The 25,484-nt window shown below is 41.8% G+C and overlaps 1 protein-coding gene across 4 annotated transcripts in view; it reads right to left on the bottom strand.

Moving 5' to 3' along the window:
* RLF (RLF zinc finger) overlaps positions 1 to 23,633 on the bottom strand; it is a 37,531-nt gene extending 13,898 nt beyond the window's left edge. Inside the window, exons 1-4 of one of the 4 annotated variants that reach the window (XM_063177666.1) lie at positions 23,481 to 23,633; positions 17,213 to 17,367; positions 10,894 to 10,975; positions 2,277 to 2,409 (exon numbers count right to left, since the gene is read on the bottom strand). In XM_063177666.1, the coding sequence (XP_063033736.1) occupies positions 2,277 to 2,409; positions 10,894 to 10,975; positions 17,213 to 17,367; positions 23,481 to 23,633 (523 nt within the window). Of the gene's footprint in view, positions 1 to 2,276; positions 2,410 to 10,893; positions 10,976 to 17,212; positions 17,368 to 23,480 lie in introns of those variants that run through there. The other 3 variants (XM_063177670.1, XM_063177667.1, XM_063177669.1) reach the window with 3 other exon arrangements.
* Between the last annotated feature and the right edge of the window lie 1,851 nt (positions 23,634 to 25,484).

A 25,484-nucleotide genomic window follows, 5' to 3' on the forward strand; every position in this document is an offset into this window, starting at 1 on the left:
GGCAGACCATCCCAGTGCCCAATCCCTCTTTCAGTGAAGAATTTTTTCCCAATGTCCAGCCTACACTTCCCCTGATGCAGCTTAAGGCTGTGGCCTCTTGGCCTGCCACTGCTTGCCTGGGAGAAGAGGCCAACCCCACCTGACTACACCCTGCAGGTAGCTGAGGAGAGTGGAAATGTCCCCCCCATAGCCTCCTTTTCTCCAGGTTACACAGCCCCAGCTCCACCAGGCACTGCTCCACCAGCCTTGCCCTTCTCTGGACTTGTCTGAACACCACAGTGTTCCTCCTGAGCTGAGGGCCCAGAACTGGACACAGCACTCGAGGTGCAGCCCAGGACTGCTGAGTCCAGGGGCAGAAGCATTCCCTGCTCCTGAAATAGAGATTTTTAGAGTTCACTTGAATTAGCAATATGAATCAAGCAGTTAAAGTTTAGCCTGTAGAACTATGTGTTGAATTTTAACCTTTTTACTTAAGAAACCTCTGCATGGTACACAGGGCATAGGAAAATGTAAATTTCTGAAGCTTCTTGCATAAAGAACAATACCAGAGAAGAGCAAGTGATGCAAAGAGCCCAGATAAAGGGACTCCTCCATCTCCAAGCTGATCAAGGCTGACAGACTAAGCACCAAGGGACCAAAAGCACATGTGCAAAGGAGAAAAGTTCAAATGTGCAACCACCACAGCAAACAAGGCATGCCCAGAAGGGCGTGGATCTGATTACCATGCTAGGACAGGCAGGGCCAGGGCTTGAATATGCATGAAAAAGTTGTGCAATGTAATGAATATGGAACACCTCTGTGAATAAAGATGTGGCTCAGACTGAGGCTCAGGGCACAATTTTCACAGAGCTCTCTCGCTTGTGCCAGGCACTGACATCCATACCCACCTCAGAACTATATCTGCTTGTGGAGTTAATTTATTTATTCCATGTATTGCTTCACTCCTGCTGGCACAGCACTCCTGACCCTGGCCAGGTGCCTGTGGCCTTCTTGGCCACCTGGAGCCACCCTGGCTCATGCCCAGCTGCTGTCCAGCAGCACCCCCAGGTCCCTTTCTGCCCAGCCACTGTCCCCAGCCTGCAGTGCTGCAGGGGACTGAGAAACTGCCACACCTTGGCCACAACAGAGTGGTTTGGAATGTAATCACCTTCTTTTATAAACTATTGGTATTCTGCTGTTCATTTCCTTATCTCATTGCTGTTTACAAGTAAATTGTTCTTATCTCAACTCAGCCTTCATCTCCCTCTCACCAGAGAGGGTGGGGGAAAAGGGAGCAGCTGAGTGGGGCTAAATGTTTCCAGCTGAGTTTAAACCACAACAGTTCAAATATTTCTGCCATGCTATTAATACCTGACATGAAGACTGCAGCCCAAACTGGCTGCTCTTTTTTTAGCACAAGGAGCAACATATTGCCTCAATAACTGTAACATGTTTCTATTTATTTCTTAAAAATACTGACATACTTCAGCTCAAAGAGAGGCTACCCAAAGCCAGAACGGAAGAAAACTTAAAATACTTTTTTTTTTCTCCTCACTTTTTAAGAGTTTATTTTAAATTCTTCCTTCCTTCTGTATTATTTTTAACTTTAGACTACCAGAGGCAAACTGCAGTCTAGTGCACTGTTAATGAAACAGATAAAATACCTACAAGTACTTAATGACACCACTAATGGGAAAAAAAATCAGAGTAAAAAGAGAATTTACTAGAAGTCATTAGAAAGACTATATTACATAAAGTGACACTAGCACCTCCTGTTCCTCACCTCTCAGCAGTTTCTGAATCAAGATCTTATTTCCATACACATTTCTAAACACAAAGTGCCTCCCAACCTAGAGTTAATAACACTCCACACTGCCCTTCCACATCCATGTTTTATGTCTCTGAGAAGTATGGACATACTCAATTCCTCCTTGTGAAGAGTTCAGGAAAACATTTAAAAGCACAGAGTTATAAGAAACAAAGCATCTCAGGTAGAAAAATTTCTGTATTTTTATGATTGAAAAAGAAATAATTATTTTTAAAAGTGGAGTTTCAAAGTATTCAAACTGATGGATAGTAGAGTCCAAGCAGAGATGCACTGCTTGTACAAGTGGACACATTATTCAAAATGCCAGTGAGACAGTTTCATAATAAACATTATTCAGCAACATATGAATACTAGCCCACAAGACAATTCAAAATGCAACTCTTCTGTCTTCAAGTCACTGCTTTCCCACCAAAACTGCCCCAAGTAATTTCTGAACAACCACACATCATCTCTAGAAACACACTCTTACCTTCCTCAGTTTCTACTGGTTGCTGGGATAGAATTTTAAGAAGAACTGGATTTTTCCATACCCCTTCCCTTGTGATATCCACCAATATTTGGAGGTTGTTATTCCCAAATTCCAGTAAAGCATCATGGGAATCCTATAAAATGTAAAAAAAAAGTCATTAAGAGTCTTAGCTAAAAATTAAGCCAAAGTAATTTTACATTATCTATCCCAATATTTCACTATATGCTAAAGCTTTCACACTATTCCTCTCAGTCATTACTGCTGTGACAAGTTTGCATTGGGATTTTATAGTCCAATGTCCTTTCACTTTTCTAATCCTACTGCAAAATGTTCCAGTTTCAGAATGAGCTGACTGAAATGGCTTAAATCAAAAAGCCTAGTCTGCAATTTTTATGGTTCTCCATGTACATGTGTGTATATATATAAAAAAAAACAGGAATTGTATAAAAGACAAAGGATGATTCTGTAACAAAGCATATAATGCTACTGAAAAACTCACAAGATTAAATAATTTTCCAAATGAATAACACAATGGTAAGAGTCTAAAATTGCACATTTAGTGTTTCCACTAAAGATGAGCCAGTCAATTCACTTTGAGAGCCATGAAAGCCATCAGTCACTACCTGAAGAATGCCATGGGATATTTCATCATTAAGATGAAAACTTTCTTCTACTAATGAAGATGCAAATCTCTTAGAAACTAATCTATATCCAGTGCATTTATTCTAAGATCCAGGGATTTCTGATCCCAGCAGATTTGCTGCTGTGAAGCCTGACCCAGAGACTCTCCATGACCAGCATGAGGTTCACTCACAAACCCTCTGTACACAGCACATTGCTCACAGTGATCAGCAAATTCTGCTGCTTTGAATTCTGGAAATCTGAGGAGTAAAGGAGGAATTAAAAAAGACATTACATATGGGAAGAATCTAGAGTCTAACACAGAAAAGAAAGCAGCTTGAAACAAATTCCAGGCATTTGATGTCCCTGTTTGAGAAACAGATGTAGAGTGACTTGAACTGAAAGCATTAAATATCATCTTTCAGAATTTCCTAATGCTGACAAATAAAGCCAACTAACTGTAAGCAATTTGTGGCTACACCTTCACTAAAAATGCTTCTCACAGCAGATCTTAAGTTCAATATGTGGCAATGCCCCCTCCTTCTGCTGAGCTGTGTGTCAAGTTTGTATTTTTAACACAATCTTTAACCTCAGGCTTGCTCCAGATAGCCTCTGTTGTACCTTGACTGGAGAAAGGTTTCTGGAGACTTGAAGAGTAAGAAACCCTGGGGAACTACAGGCCAGTCAGCACAGCCTGACCCCAAAAAGAACATGGACAAATTCTCCTGGAAACTACACCCAGCAATCTGACTACCTGCTGTGATGAGCTACAAATCACATTAGTCATACTTGGCAAGGCTTCTGACAATCTCCCACAGTATCTTGAAAACAAAATTGTTAAAATAAGGAAAAGTGGACAAAATACAGGTAAAAAAAAACAGCGCTATAGTCAGACTTAAAGGCTTGTGACAACTGAACAAACCCAACTGGCAGCTGGCTCCCATTGCACTTCTCAGGGTGAGCTGGTATTTTAAACACATTTATTGTCTGAATAATGGGATAGAGCACATTCATTAGCTGCCAGTCCTACAGAGCCAGGAGAGCAGCTGCCACTGCTGGGCAGGCATCAGGGCATCCAACAGGCTGCAGAACCATCCCTGCTGCATCCAACAGGCTGCAGAACATCCCTGCATCATCCAACAGGCTGCAGAACCATCCCTGCTGCATCCAACAGGCTGCAGAACCATCCCTGCATCATCCAACAGGCTGCAGAACCATCCCTGCTGCATCCAACAGGCTGCAGAACCATCCCTGCATCATCCAACAGGCTGCAGAACCATCCCTGCATCATCCAACAGGCTGCAGAACCATCCCTGCATCATCCAACAGGCTGCAGAACCATCCCTGCATCATCCAACAGGCTGCAGAACCATCCCTGCTGCATCCAACAGGCTGCAGAACATCCCTGCATCATCCAACAGGCTGCAGAACCATCCCTGCTGCATCCAACAGGCTGCAGAACCATCCCTGCTGCATCCAACAGGCTGCAGAACATCCCTGCTGCATCCAACAGGCTGCAGAACATCCCTGACAGGGACTCAGTGAGGCTCCACACAGGCAAATGTTGGCACTGCTCATGGTACAACCCCCAGTATCAGAACAGGTTGGTCCCTGTCACAAAGGCCCAACCTTTGGCCAATAGCCAAGCTGGCCAGGTTCCAGTTTGGCACCACAGGTCTCTAGGGTCTGTAATTTAAGTGTAGGTCAGCAGTGAGATCTTACTGCAAACAAGGCTGGCTATGCTGAACAGTCTCAGAGCATGACCAAGAGATTCCTGAAGTGTTTATTCCTGTTTGACACCTCTGAAATCCCACTGCAGTACAACACCTGGTTTGCAACTGTCCTGTGCAATTCATTTACCACAGTAATCCACATCCAGTACAGATCACCAAGTGTAGAAGAGAGGGTGAAAAGGAAAATCTTAGAGCTGTCTTTATCTTCACTATATTGCCAGAATGTAGCTGGAGCTGTCTAGGGAGGGAGTCACAGGAAAAGAAATTCTCTAAATGTGTGTGCAGGAAGTGTTTCCATATGTAAACACTCATTTTGAAAGGACTAATGGAAGTTTGTGCATTTTCCATTGCTTAAAGACAACATCAGGTGGGGCAGGACCCTAAGCAGCCTGATTGAAGAAAGCCCTCTCACTCTGAGTGAAGAGGTGGATCAGGTAACTGAGCTTTCTTCCAGCACACTCATGCCTCTGCCACAACAGAAACCTTCAGAGAGCTGCAGATTGAACACACTGAAATTTCAAACTATGTCTGAAAGCACACTGAAACTGTCTGTAAGCACACTTTGTGGAAGTCAGTGCTTCTGCCCTACATGAGTATTTTTCCAACTGAAAGAAAAAACCCAAATCAACATCAGAGTGAACAAAACCCCACACATTAGGAATTCTTTCCAAATGCAGAACTACAGTTCCACCTTCTAAGGACCATAAAATTAGCAGTCTCATAGCTGAATGCAACAATGTTTTTGGTTTTGGTAACTTTAACAATCCCAATCTTCCTTAGCTGTACCAAAGATTTTCTGTAGCTATTGCCTCAAAGTTAATTTTAGTTTACATGTTGTAACTGTGTTCCAACTGTTAGCTCATAGCAACCTGCTAGCTGACATCATGAAAGACCACACTACTCCTAAAAGTGATTATAAAGGAAGTAAAACTAGGGAGGGAGTTATTGGTAAGACCTCCTCAAAAATCAGGTGTTGGTATTGGCAGAGGAGTTGGTGTTAATTGAAAGATGCAAAGGCAGCCAGGTAGATGCTTGGAAAGATTGATTGCTGGTTTTGAGCCTGAAATGCTACTCACAAGGTTAAAAGTAATTTTGGAGTGTCACACCTGGACCCTAGAGATACAATGGACTTTGGATGCTCTTGACCAGAACTTAAACTGCTCTTTAACTATCAGCACTGAGAGACTGATACACAAAGGTTTCAGGCTTTGAATTTGAACTGAATCTTCCTTTGAATTGAAGGATTTGAGAAAATCACTTAAACAATCCTTAGGCTCACACAGCTGTTCTTCCTCTCAAGCCTTTGCTTCCACTGCATGTGGAACAGTGAACAAACTCACCACAAAGACCCTCAGAGAAGAAGTGGGGTTTTCCTTTTTTTGCTTTTTAAACTAAAACATGATCAATTCCCCTCTTTACACTGGGCTAAATGACATGCCAATAGAACCAGCCAGGTGAATAACACACAATGCTTAAAACAATGTTACTGTCAAACGATGCTCAAGTTGCAGCCTCAAAACAGCTTTAAAAACATCACTGGAAAACAACAAGCTGATCTGAATTTGCATCCATGAAACACCTAACACAGCCCAGTTTCTGTAACTGGTAGTAATTTCCTATGGGAAATCTATGTATTTTATCTTCAGTCTTGAGGATGATTAAGAAAACAGCTACAGGTGTGCAGGTAGACAAGATACTGGATCTCACCTAAAAAATCAATAGAAGCCCATTTCAACAACCTCTACTTCAGCCTTTCCCAACTACATATCACACAGCATTAAGTCTTTTCAGCACAACATGATAAATTCTCTTCCTTCACACTAATGTTAAAGCATTATTCTCAGTCTCAACTATAGATCAGGTCAAAGACTAACTCCAAAACCCATCAGCATTTAAGAGCCTGTGTGTTCAAACTTGACCTTGAAGACTGAATTTGATGAGGTTTAATCAGGTTTACTCAGCACAGGTGTTTTGCCCTAGAAAGGGGTGGAATTACCAATCAAAGCACTGAGGAGCTCAGAAACAGCCAGAGCTGCCCATTGATCTGCCATCACTCCTGGAATGACATTAAAAATTAATAAGTCATACAACCTGGACAGAGGTTAGGTACTGAAAATGCCACTGTCCCTCAGATTATGACATTAAATGATTCAGACATCCAACATAAACAATGTCATTCCAATAGCAACTGTTCCCTAAGCTGAGAGCTTCAGGATGCAGAGCCAGCAGAGCCCAGCCCAGCTATGGGGATCCATCACATTTCAGCACCTCTGTATTGAGGGCTGAAAGGACCTGAGAAGATGAGAAAAAAGAGGCTTTTGATACAAGCTGAGTGAGCACAGTGTTTGAGATTCAGGGTATCAATATCAAAATACCAAGCACAAAATTCACCCACACATGGAGCATAAATATTTAACTACTGTCACTACACTCCCCTTGCACTACAGTGCTTAGCTGAACCATATAAAGTTAATACTAATGGGAATATATGCAAAAATCTATTATTTATACATATATAATACATATTATTTATATATATATACATATATATACATATATACACACACACACACACACACATATATATATATATATGAAAAATACAGCCAAAGTCCTTGAAGGAACTCAATGCAACATTTACATATATAGATCTCATCAAGTTACTACAACACCATAAACAGGTTCTAAAAGAGGAGGACATAAAACATTTCAGTCTAGATGAAGTTAGGAAAGAATAAAACAGTAAGAATCTATAGACAAAGTTCAAAAGAAAAGACAAGCCTTGAAACAGTTTGCTGAAGGCATCAGGATTTTTCAGTCCTGGCAGTTTAGAGTGATCAGCATCTACTACAGCTTCACAGAAGCTTTTTGGCTTATGCTCTCCCTCAACTCAGAGTTTTCATAAATCAAGCATTGATGCTCTTTGTAAGGGAACCCTGTTCCACAACCCATATTCAATAACCAAAACATCTCTATTCCCACTGAAGATGTTTTTGAATGCATGGTTTTACCTTCTTCACCTGACTAGATTATATTAATCCACACAGTACTTCTCCACTGAGCTCCTCCCCCAGATTAACAGTTTACTTGTACCAAAGCCCTGTTGTAATTCTGCCCAAGTCCTTTCACTCATCTTTTACAGCTTTTCCCCACTTGTACCTGCATCTTTGTGCTTGCTGCCACTAAATAAATCCATGCTGAGACTCCTGCCATACAATCTCACATCTTGTTTTCATTTTGCCCAAGCTGCCTCTGATCTTGCTTAGGGATGAGGAAAACTGACTCATGGGTGACTGCAGAACATAACTGCTGTTATTTAGGATACCAGAACAAACAGGTTCAGACCCCAAATAAAGATTTTGACAGTGTTTTGTGTGTCCAGTATAAGCTGGACATCAGTGACACTCCCAGGTCTAGGACAATCCCCATACCTTGATGCTTTGCAATGCAAGCCCTCACTCATCCTTCACATTCCTGGGATGAAAATTTATTTGAAATTTCACTGATTCCCATTACCTGTGTAGATTGTTACAGAGCAACAATTACTGCAGGCAGATCCAAAAAATACCTCCCAAATTAGGAGTTACAGTCCTCTTGTCTGTTTTGTTAGGAAAGCAATAAGCACATTTACATCCATCAGTCTTGGGCATGTGCTAACATAATATTCTGTGGTGCTTTCCTACTGGATTTGCCTGGAGACCTGCACATCACAGTCACACACAGGTTTTTAACTGCAAGACAGCCTACAAGTGATTCCTGCCCCTACTGCCCTTCACATGACTCACACACTCCTGTGGTGACAAATGGGTTCCTGCTGTACTCCAAGGCAGGGTCCAAGTGTTGTCATTCTCATACTTCTGCCAAAAAGCTACTTCAAAATCTTATTAGAAACACCTGTTTGTAAAAGTTCACAAACCTCTTCAGCACGTTTTCAGAACATTAGCATGTTTAATCCATTCACTATCTGAACTATGGGCAGCATTAGGTGAATGCTAAACTTGGGAGCTGTAGCTTCAAAAAGTCACTACAAAAGCCAAGTATATATTACTACTCCTGGCAGCAGCACATCTTGAATTTTCCCTTAGTTCTAAAAGTTGACATGAGAGATCTGAGCTTTGCCACCCTTTGCAGAACCCCAGAAGAGAAGGGCTCACATGTCTCAAACACCAATAGTGAGATGCTGAGGATCCAACAAAGTTGTTGGTAATAACACACAAGAATTGATGCTAATAACATATTGTGAAAAAGAACAAAATGTGGCTGGAGATGTTACCTTAACCCTTTATCCAACCCCCCTGCTGTGTGCCTACATAGCAGGTAAAGCACTAATACCCCAATTTCCATGCCAAGCATGTAATTTACTAATAAAATTTTGGTTTTGTGCATCCTCTGACTTCTGTAGATTGTTAAGGTCACAAGGGTTTACAAATCTTGGATGCTCTGTCCCTCTTAAGAGTGGGACATCACAGCCTTCTACCACTAGAATTTAACAGCTCCCTTCCAAAATATTCAGCCTAAATAGAGCCATCTCATCAGACTAAAAATCTGCTCCCTATTGACAGATGTATCAATGTTCAGTCACTCATCTCAAAATCCTAGAAATGCACAGATCTGTTACATCATAGAAATCACTGAACTTGGTAACAAGAATTCTCCTTGCAGATCCCTCCAGTTAAAAGCTAACAACTTTTAGAGCTGCACTGTAACTATATTATATTATAGCATATAATGAAAAAAGTCTGTATATGCCCTCCCATATTCCAAACACCTTGTTTCAGGTCTAGGCCATCTCAGTTACAAACTTATTTCCCTTTCAGTGCAAGATAAGATCACAAGGCTTAGGGGAGACCTTATCACCATCTCCCAGTATTGAATGGGTAGCTACAAAAATCGATGGATATTCCCTTTTCACATGGAAAAGACATGGGGTAATGGGTACAAGTTAATCCTGGGGACATTCTGATTGGACAACTAAGGAATATTTATTATAATGAGAAGATTCAGCCACTGAAATAATCTCCCCAGGGAAGTGGTGTATTCTCCAGTGTTGGACAATTTAAAGATTTAGCTGGACTAAATCCAGACAGATCCTTGTCACCACTAAGGCAATAGGATTTCAACTATTCAAACTGAATTTCTTTCTATTACCAAGTACATGCCACACACAGCTGTTTCATGAGAGTAAATATTCCATGATATTTCAGGAAAAGGAGGTTTCTCTACACCTTGACTCACTCAAGCACAGCCCATCTCTGTCCCTTCTGCTACTGGCAGGACTACAAAGCTCTGCTAGACTGCTTCTCTCAGTTCAAAGTGACAGGTTTATTCATCTTCAGTCTACTGAAAAGCTTTCACACCTCTTGTTTCCTTGACTGCAGGGAAAACAAAAATAGAAACTCAGTATTAGCATCTTCAGAGCTAAAGCAGCAGCAGCCAAACCTCAGGGACTGAGAAATCCCCAGTCAAAAAATCCCCAGTCAAAGGGGTCATGCAATAAGGACAGCTGCAAGGTCTAAGTCACTTCCAACTATTTCCTGCAAGGATCCTCACTTCAGTAACTTATAACTGAGATTAGTTGTTCTAATCTGTGACTTCACCAGTCACAGCTAAGAGCAGAACCAGAGCAGTCCCTGGTGCTGGAATCCATATCCATCAATATGAACACAGCACTACCACTCCTGTCTTCCAGCTCCATGAGGAACACCAGTTCCTGCACGCAGCTAGGTACAACCTCCAGACTAAAACCCAGAAAACATCTTTTCTTCCTACACAGTCTGCATTAGCCATTTGATTTGAGAGCAGGAATGTTGTAATATGAGCTTATTTCAGCAGCACCCATAAAGAAATCCTTCTTAGACCTGCCCTACCATTTCCATCCCTCTCAAACCAGGTACAGACACTGACCTGCCACTCAGGCCTCCACAAAAGCTCTTTTATCACCAAAGCAATGCTTCAGAGCTGTTAAATCACTTCATTTAACTCTGTCTCTCATACAAATCATTCAACCAAGACTCAGTAAGGTTTTTCTGCTTAAGCTGCCACCAACAGTGAGATATAAATATGCTCTGGGGCATTAAGACTCCCAATACAGTTGCTGCAGTCAGACTTTGCTGCTCAGAAATTCTTGCTGCCTAGGTAACAGCAATGCAGGACAAGTGGAACTCAGGGGAAGGGTAGAAGAGAAGGAATACAACTGCAGCCTTTTTTTTTTTGTTGTTTGCTTTTAATATGGAAATTGCAAAAAAGAAATTCAGTAGACTTACCTGAATGGATTGATGGAATCCTAACCACACCTCATGTGGCAATTCACTTTCAGGAATTGAAAGCAGTAGCTCAAAACAACTCCTGGAAAAGCAAAAGGCAAGTAAACAAGCTACCTGAACACGTTCTCTTGGTACATTAAATAACATTTCTGGCACATGCTACTTAGTATTCAGCTAAGCAATGACAGTAACACTGAAACATGTTAGATTGTGTACATCAATTAAAGGCTGAAGCAGCCTGTAAATCAGGCATGATTCATCATAGGGAAACAGTGCTCCTTTTACTACATGTAATCTCTCTAATTTAAGATTGCAGCTAAGATAAGTCCATTCAATGTAGCTCAGGAACATTGCATCACAGAATTCTATTCTTTCTTCTCAAAGGAAACCTAGTAATCATTCTAAATAAAGCTCACTGGAGTCCAGCATGGTCTCTGCCTAGAGGGAGAATGAAAGCCAGCTTCACCTAATTCAACATTTCAGCACTGACACAGATAAGAAGAAAAAACCCTAAGAAACAGCCTGACAGAAGACACATGCACCAGCACCAAAATGGATCTGGACAGGAAATGTCAAGAGAGCATCAGCACCTGGAAACACCTCCTGAGCCTTTGATACCAACTGAGGAGCATTCCAATGCCTACAGCACAAACTGCAACCTGCCAGGGCAGGACTGCTGCTGTCTTGTTCTCCCACAGGAGCTATCCAGCCTTGTACAGAACACTGCCTAAAACCCTACTGAACAATCCTGGTCAAACTAAACATGTTAACCATGACACTGCCTAGATATTCACAAGACTTACACACAGCAAAAAATTTCATAAATTGTGACAATATAAGAAAACTAATCTAGGACACCATCTATAAAAAAGCACTACAAGCTTTTTTATAAGCTACATCTACACTGTTAGATAGTTTCAACTCTTGCTACTTTTTCTTCAAAACATCCTTTCTCAAATATTAAATAGAAGAATGATAGGGCAAGACATTCAGACAGAAAAACTGAGCGTGGAGAAGTGGAAAAGGAAGAGAAGACCATGAAGCAAACAGGAGTTTCAGATTTGCTTAGTACTCAAAAATAATGTCCATCTTCCTCCTGACTAATGCACTGAACAGTTACCTACCAAATGCTATGCCTACTCAGATTCAGCAGCCATATACATCAACAGGACCAAATGGATGAATATTGAATGTATCTGGCCATCCTTTTCACAATTCATACATCTGAGTTCACTCTCAATCCTGGTTCCTTGAAATACAAGTTGCTGCAAAAAGCTCTAAGCACTTTTATTGGATGGGCAGAAAACAAAACAGCCTTCAGCACTGTCATTCCATCATTATTCACACCATTAGGACAGGACTTTGCTGCTGATGAAAAAGCTGCCAACAGGACCACCAGATATTCCCATTGTCACAGGTCTCAATTTAATAAAGTAACCAGGACTTTGTTTTGCCTTCTAGTCCAACTTGGCAGTGCAAGTTAATTCACCAGCCCAAATGTTTAGACCCAGGTGGTTGCTAACAAACCACCAAAACCAACTTTATGAAACACCTGAACTCTATTTTAACGTTAAAAAACCCTAAAACTTTAAAAACTCAACAAAACAGCAACAAGAAAAACAACAAAAATCCTTAAACAAAAAACCAACAACAAATTAACCAACCAAGAAAATCCCTACGTATGTATTCTGTTTTCATCCACCTCACACAGACTCTGCACCCAGTAACACATTTGCAAACTTCATGGTCATTGTGCTTTTGTGAAGTCTTTTGATGCACACCTCACTTTTAATCAATCCTACCTATGTCCACTTTTAATTCCTAGAATTACATCTCCTAGAACATTTATTTTTCATATCTATGATATTGGTTATGTAATATAATAGACTTGAACAAAATGTCAAAGTGAGCTTTTAAATATAATTTTTCTGAACTTAAGCATTAAGCTGCTACTTGGACAGTGAAAAAATCTGCAATTACATTTTGAAAGCATTGTGTATACAGAGTGAGATAGTCTAGGAAGACAAGAGGATTTAATTTATGCCTCCAGAGTTACTGTCTGTACAGGACTGATCTGAACCCAAAAGGAAAAGTTCTTTTGCTGCAAGTCTTCAAGTTCTCCTCAGGAACTCAACACAGAGAACTCTGGTCTGGAAGTCACTCCATAAGAAATCTGGAGCTCCGGATTATAAACTACCACATAAACCAACTTACAGCACATTGTAAAAGCAATATCCAGGATATTGCAATCACAATTTCCTTGGCAGAAGAATAATTAGAATTCTGAGTCAATTAACAAAGTTTTTTTGTAAGAATTGATTCAAACACACAAGTGCATAAAAACATCCCACTGCCAAGGGGAACAAAACACTATTTAACTTAATTCTTTCTTTTGGTCCTTATTATACAATACTTTAAAACACACTTCTGTCCATGAATTCCCATTTCCCTCTTTATTGTAATGCAACTAAATGGAGTTTACACGTCATGGTTAGGCCACAAATCAAAATTCCAGGATCATGCCATGAAGTCAAACCTTCCTAACCCTACTCCACCAGTACCACCACAATGCCTGTCTATAAAAAACTCAATTCTAAACTTCAATCACAATTTTTGCAAATAAACTGTACTGTGTGCTTGAATGTTTACATTATTAGAAGAAATATTAACTATCTGAAACAATCAACTTCAAAATATCTTTTAAGTAAAGGTGTCTTAGATATAAATTTCTTTATTTTGGAACAAATAACTCTGCAAAATTCAACATATTATTTGCATATAATTTTTCAGTAATACCTCATTTCAATTATACCTCATTCACAGAAACATTGAAATTAAATTTTAAAACCTTTCAGAACTGTGTTCATCTTTAGACTGTAATAGAACAGTTTTCTATGCTAATCTTCTCAGAGACAAAAGATGAGTCATTATACATTGGATTATCAGCATGCATTGTTCACTTGTTGTCAGGAATCATCCTGTGCTTATTAAGAGTTGAATTAGCACCTAATGATAGACAGCAGAGTGGTTGAATCAACCTGCAGCAGTGGATTAGGCTGAGAGCTGCTTTGTGACACAAACAGCTCAGTGTCACCTGTGCCTGCTCACAGAGTGCTGAGGGAAGCAAGCACACTCTTCCTGGAACATTATTGTTATTGTTTTTATTATCAGCTAAAGCTCCAAGCTTGAGGCAGACTGGTCTGATTGGTTCAATACAGTTTTGCTTCTTAAAACTGATGGCATTCACATCTCCTTTCACTTTTTATAAAAAGAAAACCATACTAACACCTTCTCAAAGTTGTAGAAGTGGTAAATTCCCTTTCACTTCAGTGCCATCACAGCACACAGGAGAAAGTGCAAAGCAGTTAAATTTTAGTTACTGTGAAACATCATGTGACTTATGACCAAATATTTATTCTTTTTTAATCTATTAATCTTAGCATCTGTCACAGACACATTTTCCGAAAAATCCTTTCCTTAGGATTTTTCCTCTTGAGAAGCTCAGAGCCCTCAGGAACAAAATGTAAACATTGATTATCTGCTGCTGTGGAATGCAACAGGTGCATCTGTTATTAGCCCATGTTGATTGTTTTTAATTAATGGCCAGTCACAGTCAGCTGGCTCAGACTCTCTGTCCAAGCCACAAGCCTTTGTTATCATTATTTCTTTTTCTATTATTAGCCAGCCTTCTGATGAAATCCTTTCTTCTATTTTTAGTATAGTTTTAATATAATATAATGTATATCATAAAATAATAAATCAGCCTTCTGAAACATGGAGTCAGATCCTCATCTCTTCCCTCATCCTAAGACCCCTGTGAACACCACCACAAGCATCAAATAAACCATTTTCAGATGGAAGTAAAATTTTCATACTGATGGTGACATGACACCTTCCCCCTCACACCAGCCTCAGAAATAAAGCACTCACAGAAGCCTGAGTGAATAACCAGCTTCAAGGGTCTCCTTGAAGATTCACAAGGAGAGCCAGCTGTCAGTGAAAGACATCTCTGATATGGCTAATTCTTTATTAATTCTTCTACAGAGAATTACCTTTGAAATAGTAACACTAAGGGGTGAGGGGAATGCACTGTGCTTTGGAGCTGTGAGAATAACCTGGCCAAGCTCCACCTGAGCAAAGCAGGTAAGTTGCTCCATGGCCAAAAAGAACATTCCTGTTTCCCACCCACACACCCCCAATTGTTTGTCACACCTGGAATCTACAAGAGCAACCACTCCAAGCTTTCCTTTTGTCTCCTGAGGTTGGACAGTGAACCAACAATATCTCACACTGCATGTGAGGTAACTCACAGTCCCTACACCATGTCAGTGTGAACACAAGCAGGAGCCAGCAGGGAAACCACAGCACACTGAATTTTGCTGTTACTGCCTCACCCTGCTGAGAAGGAAGGCAGGAGGAGGAAGTTCTTTTCCTCTTCTCCAGGAGGAATGTTGGAAGGGAAGGAGGATTTCAATAGGGAGCAGAGCACTTCTGCTTTGGAACAGCAAGTTTGCTCATTTCACTTCCAATCAAAGTTCAATTCTGAAAACACAGACTTGAAAACACAGTGGGTATGACTGCTGTGGGGAACCCAACTGTCTCCTCAAAAATCCCAATTTCATAGGAACAGTAAGTTTTCATGTCCCTAACTAAGTAACAATCTTCCTCCCTCATGGAACCTCAACTTTTATCTTTTATTCCCCACTCTAACTTCTCTCACACTCCCTTGGAAACTTATGAAAAAGAAAAACTGTGGGAGAGTTAATTCGGGTATGCCACTATCCTCCTTATCTTCCACCTCACTCTTTGTATTCCTCATTCTTTAGATTCCTTTCAAATGTAATCACTGTAAGAAAGAGAAGATTTCAGCAAGTCAGCTTTTCTACTGTCCTCTAACATAAAGTTTTCTGAATATACAGGCTACAACAAACTACTCCCCCTGAAAGCTGGAAAAAAACATATTAGCAAAAGCAGAATATTCTGATATTTCCCAACAAGAGAAAAGCAATTTTGTTACAGAATTGGGATTTACACGCCAAGATATCAATATATAGAAAGTAATCCAAGTAGAGATGCCCTGCAAACAAACACTAAATGACAAACTTTCAAAATTACTTCAGTAGGAAACAACCAAATACACAAGCTAATTAATGATAGTATGATGAAGACAATAATACTCTATCCTTAAGGGGACAGACCGAAAAAGCAATGAAGATATTTTGCCAAAAATGTGTATCATGTACCAGGTAAATGTAGTTAAAGTTTTAGGTTTCCACTGTAAGAACCTAGGACACATGTCTCCTGATTTCAGATTTCCAAAACCACTCCTAGTTCACATATTTCTCACAATTTAAAAGAGGATAACTCAAGGCATCATTTGGAGATGCCTTGGTTCTGAGGCATCTGATAATCTGGTTCTGAGCTGTTCATTTATATTGCAAGTCAGTCCATTACAAAATAAAGCATTTGCCCAAGGAGTTCACTTCTAAACTCCATTAAAGAGAATACCTGAGTTCAGACCATGAAACCAGTAAGACACTGATAACAAAAAAGCCCCAAAATTGTCACAGAATCACTTTTATTCTATGATGATCTTCATATTCAAGGTTCTAGATTTTCACCCTCCCTCCTCAGATGCAACCTCACTAGCAAGGAACAACCAGCACATCACCTTATCACTCTCAGGTTATACTGATTATTCCCCAGTGCACATAAAACCCTCAGTCTACACTCTTCAATTACAAAAAGCTGCCTTGCACTTAGGACAGACTTTGAGGAACTCCAAGTTATCCCAATTCAGCTGATGGACTGTAAAATGTTCTCTATCCTGTTCCAGGAATTGCTGTGCTTTAAGTCATGTCTAGTCTGCTTTGCAATCTTACAGCACAACTCAGACTGCCATGAACACCAATCAGCTTGTCCTTTTCAACAAGGGACACGCTCAGAATGTCCCTGCACTGAAGGGGACAGGATACACAGCTGCAACTGCAGAGCAAGGGACAAAGTTCATTAATTAATATGTGAAAGTCTCATATTGAAGCTTCGGTTTAATGAGTACCACACTAAGCTTCAAGAACAGAACCCTCCTAAAAGCCACATGATTATCCAAATACAGAAGAATAAAACTTGTCCACATTAATTAATTCAAAGCTCAAATCCATTTCTGTGGTATAATTAAAAATGTACTAAATGTACTAGATAATTGCAAATATAGTTGTCACATTAAGCAATAAACAATTTCAACAGCTTGCCCTTTCATTTATAAAGTTCAATTCTTTTTAAAACAAAAAAAAAATTAATATACCAACTTAAAACTTACAGCACTAGCCTGCCAAGTACCAGAAGAACATCTTCACATTCTGTAGTCAAGTAAGGTCTTGCATTAGCAAAGCTTTGGATGGAGATTCGATACACTTCCAAAAAAGGTAAAATATGTTCCGATGCACCCCGACTGCCAGCATACTGGAGCAGTGTCTGAAACAACAGGATTAGCATTAGAAACTCTTGTAACACACTGAAAAACAAATATCAATACACAGTAGCACACACATGCAGTGGAATCATTCTGCAAGTGAGAAATTTTTACGCTGAAGAATTTAAAGTGACAGCTTTTCATCTCAATTCTCATTTTAATCTCAATTTTCATCACAATTCTCCTTTTTATTGAAATATATTTTATTTAGCTTATTATTTTGATTAAGTTCTCAGAATTTCTACTTGGGAGAAAGCTAGATGCAATTGGCAGAAATGTGAGCTCTTAAGTAGAAAATTCAGGGAGAAGTTCTACACTTGGCTCCTTTTGTAAAACTACCATAGAGATAGAACCATGCATGTAACACACTTTTGCTTAAAAACAAATATAATACACCATATCAAACACATACAGTGGAATCGTTCTGGAAGTGAGACAATTTTACTCTGAAGAAGAATTTAATGTAGCAGCTTTTCACCTCAACAGAAATTCTCCTTTTTATTGGAATATACTTTTATTTAGCTTATTATCTTGATAAAGTTATCAGAATTTCTACTTGGGAGAAAGCTAGATGCTTGAAATTGGTGGAAATGTGAGCTATTAAATAGAAAATTCAGAAGTCCTACACTTGGCTCCTTTTGTACAACTACAATGGAGACAGAACCATGTATGTAACACACTTTTGCTTAAAAACAAATATCAACACACCATATCAAACATATAGTGGAATCATTCTGGAAGTGAGATGTTTTTACTCTGAAGAAGAATTTAAAGTGACAGCTTTTGATCTCAACAGAAATTCTCCCTTTAATTGAAATATATTTTTATTTACATTATTATCTTGATAAAGTTATGAGAATTTCTACCTGTGAGAAAGCTAGATGCAATTGGCAGAATTGTGAGCTATTAAGTAGAAAATTCAGGGAGAAGTCCTACACTTGGCTCCTTTTGTACAACAATCATGGAGACAGAACCATGTATGCAACACTGGAATCTTTATCAATAGTGAGAATGCACAAACTCAAGATTAATAACATTACTACAGGTGTAGTGTTTTAAACATCCATGCATTACCCACACAGCAAACATGAAGCCACCTGAAAGGGATCCAAATCCCAGATCAGATCATTATGTAGGCATTTTTCAAACACAAAATTACCCCAGATTCTACTCCTTGGCCACAGCAATCCCACATTACCTGGGCACTAAAGCAGCAATAAAAAATCTAGCCAGGTTTAATGAAATCACATCAACACGGGGATAACACCAGTACATCCCCAAAAAATGGGTAAAAGGATAATTTTAGAATAATTCTAGAAGCTTGGTTGGCATAGTCCAAGACAGCTCCATTCATGCAATGTTAATTGCAATTTAACAGAAAGGTTCTAAGATAACAATGCTGTGGTGAGTAGCTATTTAGTATTATGTCACCAGATTGTTTGGATGGATTTGTTGTCTCTGCCGATTTTGCTTTCAGCAGTTGTACACATTGTAAATGCCTTAATCACCAACTGAACTGTCTGAGACACTTCTTTTTATTTTGGAGGGTGACAGTGCCACCTCTCCAATGACACTGGACAAACCAACAGCCCATCAAATTTCTCTTCTTCCATAAAAGAATGTAAAACAATAAGTTATTTACAGAAAATGTGTGAGAAAGTTTGCTACAAGAATGGAAATATCATCAGAAGGCTTAGAAAATCTTAAAAAAATCAAAGTGACAATGTGGCACTCAATGCCAGGGTTTAGTTGAGGTGTTAGGTGAACACCCAGGTATTTAGGTGAGGCATGGGCTGGTCCCAATGATCTCTAAGGTCTCTTCCAACCCAGTGATTCTGGGAATTCTGACTGCATGGGGAAAAAAAAAAAATTCAGAGTGCTTTGCCCTACCATTCAAAACAAGTCAAATTGTCCTTACAAGCATAGTGAGGCCATATCAGTTTTCAAATCAAAGTTGTCACTCTGACACAACAAACTGGTTTTAACACCTTAAAAAAAACCCCCACATGATTTTATCAGAAGGTGAATGGAAACAGCAGCTATGGAACAAACCCTTCTACAGGCTTGCTAAAACCACCTGCAGTCACAATAATGACCAACACCTACCCTCCATCAGAGCAGGAAATGTGGCCAGTACCCAATGTCACATCTGTGATATAACTGTACTATATTGGTCCTAACCTAAAAACAGTGCAGAGTACCAGAATCAGGTGTTACACTTTAAAAATCTATACAAAAATACCACCTAAGAATCAGTAATCTGCTGTTTTGTGGATTGTTCTCCAACAATTAATGAACAGAAGATCTGAGTGAATGGAAGTCGCAAACTTTCCCAAAAATCCATATAATATTAATAATAAAGACTTAAGCTGGGGGTGGGGAGTTGGAAGTTTGCAGAAATCATCCTTAAGCACAAATATCATTAGCTATAGCAGGTAATGGTAACACCAGTCTTCAAGTTTATTTAACAGATTAATGGATTTGATAATATAACTCAAATCACACATTGCTTTGTAGCATTATATCCCATTCAAAGACTGTCAAGCTGCAATCCCCAGAGAGTGAAGTGATGACTATCATAAATCAGCTATTTGGTAAAGCCAGCAGTAACACTACCATCACAGTGACTAGAGAAACAGATCCAACACACCAATCCTTACACCTTTCTAAAAATATATCCATTAAAACCAATCTATTTAAAAAGCCAAATTTAGCACTCAATTATTTTGACAGACACTTTGATCATAAACTACCTGGTCTATGTAAAGCATAAAACACAGCAGAATACTTTCTAAGATTAAATAAATTTTCTAGTAAACACTGCAGTCTTGCCCTGGGATCAAAGCCTTAAAGCTAACACGAGGAATTCACTGAGTAACTATTTATGAGAAGCTTCTTGTCAAACACAAACAATGGTTTCAGTGTAAAAAAACACATTCAAGGTGACAGATTTATTAATAGCTTAGACTTCAAGGATCTAGTTTGGAATATTATGATGCTGTTAGTATCAGCACAGTGACAAATAAGCCAAATGTAGTAACTGTATTCAAGAAGTTCTTGAAAGCCCTTGTGCTGTTTCACAAGCCATGGTTGTTCAGTTGTCCACTATGGATTTCTCCTGGCAGTCTTTATAAAAACTATTATGGAAAAATTATTAATTTGACAGAATTAAATTGCATGTTTAAGGGGTTCCCAAGTAACAATTTAGAAGGAATTAGTACCTTACAGTATAATTACCAGAGAGAGTATTCACACATTTAAAGTCTGGCTAACACACACCCATTTACACTTCATCCCACCAACACCTCTGATGGGTAAATGGGGTGAGAAGTGCAGAGCCCACACCCCCTAATGTGTAACACACGGGCCAGCCCAGCTTTTCACTCTCTGCAATGCCACAACACCTCCTTAGCTGCACTTCCTCAAAAAAGGAATTTTTTTTGCTCAGACCCAATTTGCAGATGATAATCTCAAAGTTTCCTGACCTGTTGGTACAGCTTTGAGACTTTTTAAGAAAAATACTTTCTCATCTTCTTAACCATATCTGATTGCACTCAACATGTCATCTACAAAAGTTTCAGAAAGCCAACAGCTGCTGGGCACTGGCAGATGGGATTTGACATCCTACAACCTCACCTTCACTGAAAACTGTTCCTCCTATTTATGACAGCACAGCCTCAAACACTCCCCTTAGTTGTTCTATCTGCTCTTTGGGTACATACTGCTCTCCACAAAGAAAAAAAATAAAAATTCCTAAGGTGAATGTGCAAAGCATTAATGCCTATACAGTACAAAGCTGCAGAGTCAACCCATGATTTAGGCTTCAGCAGTTTCTTTGTTTTGTTATCCTGGACAAATGTAGCATTTCCCTGCTTGAAAATGGGATCTTCAAGGAAATTGTGACATCCAGCATCACCCCCTGTATGAGCTACTGGCAAGCTGCACACAGCAGCACAAGTTTAGCAGTGGTAAAACAGCATTGACACAGCTCAAAGCAAAGGAAATTCCCTAATTTGGTTCAGTTTGCCTGGAAATTACCAGCCATGGTCATTTCCACAGCAAAACAGAGCAACTTCCAGGCCCCTGCCTCAGCTGTACTCACAGGATGGCAAACATGAAATATTTCAGCTCTCCTCATGTCAGCTACTTCCCAAATTCAAACTTAAGCCCAGATAAACTCAGCTTCTTTCTAGGCACATTTTGCTGTAGCTTAATAATTTTATAGCAAAGTATCAGTGGTACCTTCCAAGTAATTAATATAAAATTGAGCTCCCTAAACTTCACTCATGGGCAGACCTTGAGTTATTGAAGTTATCACAAACATCCCCTGTTAGGAGAAACCCAGACATAAAATTCCACCCCACCCACAGTGATCTGACTGCACAAAGACATCACAAATTCATCCCCTGTGAAGGCTGGAGGTGTTTCAGGATGGACCAGGAGCTCCATGGATGCATCCCCTGCAGTCCAGGCATGACAATCCAACAGGTTCCAGACTGGTGGCAACTCAAAATGAACCTTTTCCATTTTCATCTGTGCTATCACAGCATTTTAAAACCAAACAATAACAGCACAAGGACCCAGAGGGATATATTGGGGCATGGTTTGGGGTCTTTTTGTTGTTTACTTTTTTTTTTTTTTTTTAGGTAGCAGAACTGTCTTTCACCACAATCCACTGATCAAGCATCTTTAAAGCTTCCTCTGTACCCAGCTAATCTGGGAAACTGGACATGTAGACACACAGATCATCCTGACACCCACGATTAAGGGTCAGCTGAATACTTGTCTCAATGTTCTGACACAATGTTCACCACTGGAAACAATTTCAGCAAAACCTGAACATAGAGAGCGTGACACTTTGTAGCAGGCTCCATGTCAGAGCAAGGTCACATAAAATGAATTCAGGACAAACGCAGCAGGAGGCAGCTGCACCCCGCAGCTTGGAAGAGTTTTGAAACATAGAAAATACACTTATTCTCTTGTTTCACTGAGTGATAGCTTAACATCCTCCCACAATGGTACGGCAAAGCACACAACCTGTGGAGGCAAAATGGAAGACTGGGAAGGGTAACACCACTTACACGCAATTTGTGACAACCCAGCAAGATTTTTTCTCTGATTTTACCATTCATCAGTCAAACACTGTAGCTTTATCAGCAGAGGTGTTGTGAACTACCTTAGAAAACAGATTTTTTTCTTTCTTATTTAAAACCCACAATCTCTCCAGACTCAGCAGAGACAAGTTACAAACTCAGTATCATAACAATTTTTCAACCTTAGAGCTCACAGTAAATGATGCTGTGAGGGTGGCAAAAGTTAATAATTGGAGGAATTTACTTAAGAATGAGTTATCTCCATCACTGTGGCTTTAAACAATATCAGCTCTTCTTCTGGAACTCAGGGCCCCGATTCAGAAATCGGAGATCTCCCTTTGGGTTGCACTAAGCAAGTATTCAACACAAGACATCCAAACCACGCTCATCAGTGCCTGAAGGACCCTGCAGGCCCAGCAAGCACTGCTCACACATCTTAAACAAGGCGAACACGCAGATTTGATCCCGAGACAAGTGAAACAGTGGAACAGACACCGGAGATGTCGGAACGGAGCCAGGACTGCTCGTGCCCCATTGCCCCAGCCAGGCCGCCCCGCTCCGCACGATGCCCAAGCCCAAAGCCGAGCGCTGCCCCCGGGCCCCGCTCCGGGCGGGCGGTGCAGAGCCCCGCTGGGCAGGCGGGCACGGAGCCCCGAGCCCTGCGCGCCGCCAGCGGGGACAGAGCGGGGGCACAGCGGGGACAGAGCGGAGACACAGCGGGGATAGAGCGGGGGCACAGCGGGGACAGAGCGGAGACACAGCGGGGATAGAGCGGGGGCACAGCGGGGACAGAGCGGGGGCACAGCGGGGGCACAGCGGGGGCACAGCGGGGGCACAGCGGGGACAGAGCGGGGGCACAGCGGGGGCACAGCGGGGACAGAGCGGGGGCACAGCGGGGGCACAGCGGGAACAGAGCGGGGACACAGCGGGGACAGAGCGGGGGCACAGCGGGGACAGCCCGAGCCCGCCCCGCCGCATCCCCCCTGCCGCCCGCGCCGCGGCCCGCCCCGCCCGCCGCCTACCTGGCAGAAGCCCCGGCAGTAGGCTCGGGACGAGGCCTCCGACACCTCCTGCTCGCGCAGCTCCGTCTGCAGCTGCCAGAGGCGGGCGCGCAGCGCCGGCACCACCCGCGGCACCTCCGGCCGCGCCGCCGCCTCGGCCTCCGCGTCCGCCATCTGCACCCGGCCCCACTGCGCGTAGGCAACGCTCACGTGACCCCGCCGCTGACCTCATCGGCCAGGGACGGCGCCACGTGACGCGCGCACGTGACGCGTGGCCGCGCCCGCGGGAGGGGAGGGGCGGGGAGCGGGCGCGCGCACCCGCGTGCCGCCCCACGTGACGCGGCGGCGGCGCGCAGGGGGCGGGGCAGGGCGCTCGCCAGCTCCGCCCCTCCCTGCGCCGTGAGGGCTCCGTGAGGGCGCGGGGAGCGGGGCGGCGGCGCTGCCGGGAGCGATGGCTCCTCTGCCGTAAAGGTGACTGACTGCAGGGCTAAGGGACGTGAAATATGATCATGGATACCGGCCAGAGCCTGCTTTTTAACTTAGACTGCCGTTACTCTAATCTCCCGTTAACAGCACGGTGTTGATAGCAGAACGTTCGTGTCTCTAAGATAGCCCTGAGGAGGCTGCTGCCCAGACACGGGAACGGGCAGGATGGTAAATAGCTTTTACCAAGAATTTGCAATGTGTCTGGTGACCTGAGATGCTGGGCCCATGGATCGGAGCAGATCTCTCTCTATATCTTAATTGATGTCCTTATCTCAATGAATGAAATACATATTTTCTCCCCACATCACGTTCCTGAGGGGACTGAGAGGCTTTGGTGGGAGCCTGGCATCCAGCCAGGGTCATTCCATTACAGGAAAGGAAGGCAAGGCAAGAGAGGGGTAAACAAAGTCAAGACAATTCAAGGGAGGGGTAGGCAAGGAATGGCAGGGAAGTGTTTGGCAAGACATGGAAAGAAGGTGTAGGCACGGCTTGACAGGTCAATGAAGTTCTAGGCTCTCAGAATCTCTGCTTCTCTCAGAATCTCTTCTTCTCAGAGTGACTCTGAGATACGTACAAGTCTCTTTTTCCCAGCCCCGAGTCCAATAAGGAGTCAGGATTCTTCTGTTCTCATTCTCAAGGTTATTTATTTATTATTTCTTATCTATAACATTGTTTCTCTGACATGCCGAGGTTTGTCTGGCAGGTCAGGTTGAGGCACCCTGACGGCCTCAGAGGCAGTGTTGTCTTTTTATATTAAAGACTATGCGTAAATTATTTACAATAACTTCCCAATACCTATCACCTTTGTTAGACAGTGAGTCTCTACCTTAAACCAATCCAAAAGTGCCACCATCACTTAGAACATGGAGGCTAGGAAGAAGAAAGAAGGAGGACAGGGTATGCCCAGATTCCTCCATCTTGAGGAGGAATCTGGAGACCCCGAACCCCCATTCTAAAAACCCCAAAAATCTATTTTTCATCCTATGACAAACCAATTATTATTTTGCTTGGACTCTCTTGACTTGTAATTCTTCATATAGAGGTAGCTAATTGTTTTTCCATGGGTCAAGATCAAAGTCACAGGTGTGTCTTGTGCTCTGTGCCAAGGTCTCTGAACCCCCCCGGGCAGGGTCTCAACTCCTCCAGGGCAGCCAGAGGAATGTCCTGGGTTCCGAATCAGCTGTCCCCATCTCCCAGGCCCTGCCTGCCTGCCCAGCCCCGCGTTTCCCCCGTGGGCTCCGTTCGAGCGCCGTTACCGGAGGGTCCCGCGCTGGGGGCCCTGGGGCGGGCACGCAGCGCCCCCTGCTGGAGCTGTGAGCGGGGAATGGCAGCGAGGGGGCGGTGTGCCCGCGGGAGAGATGGCACAGACCCGTCAGGTGATGGCTTTTGGTTTAAGTTTTTATCTTTTTATATTTTTCAGGTCCTGAACTGCATCAGTGTTACTATAGGAAATAACGCGACGCGGACACGCAGTTCTTTACAAGGGTAAAAGAGAATATTTAATTTTTGACTCCAATATTTATGCATTTCCAAAAGTGA

The sequence above is a fragment of the Melospiza melodia genome, chromosome 27 (assembly GCF_035770615.1).
Source record: "Melospiza melodia melodia isolate bMelMel2 chromosome 27, bMelMel2.pri, whole genome shotgun sequence".
NCBI classification, from domain to species: domain Eukaryota; kingdom Metazoa; phylum Chordata; class Aves; order Passeriformes; family Passerellidae; genus Melospiza; species Melospiza melodia.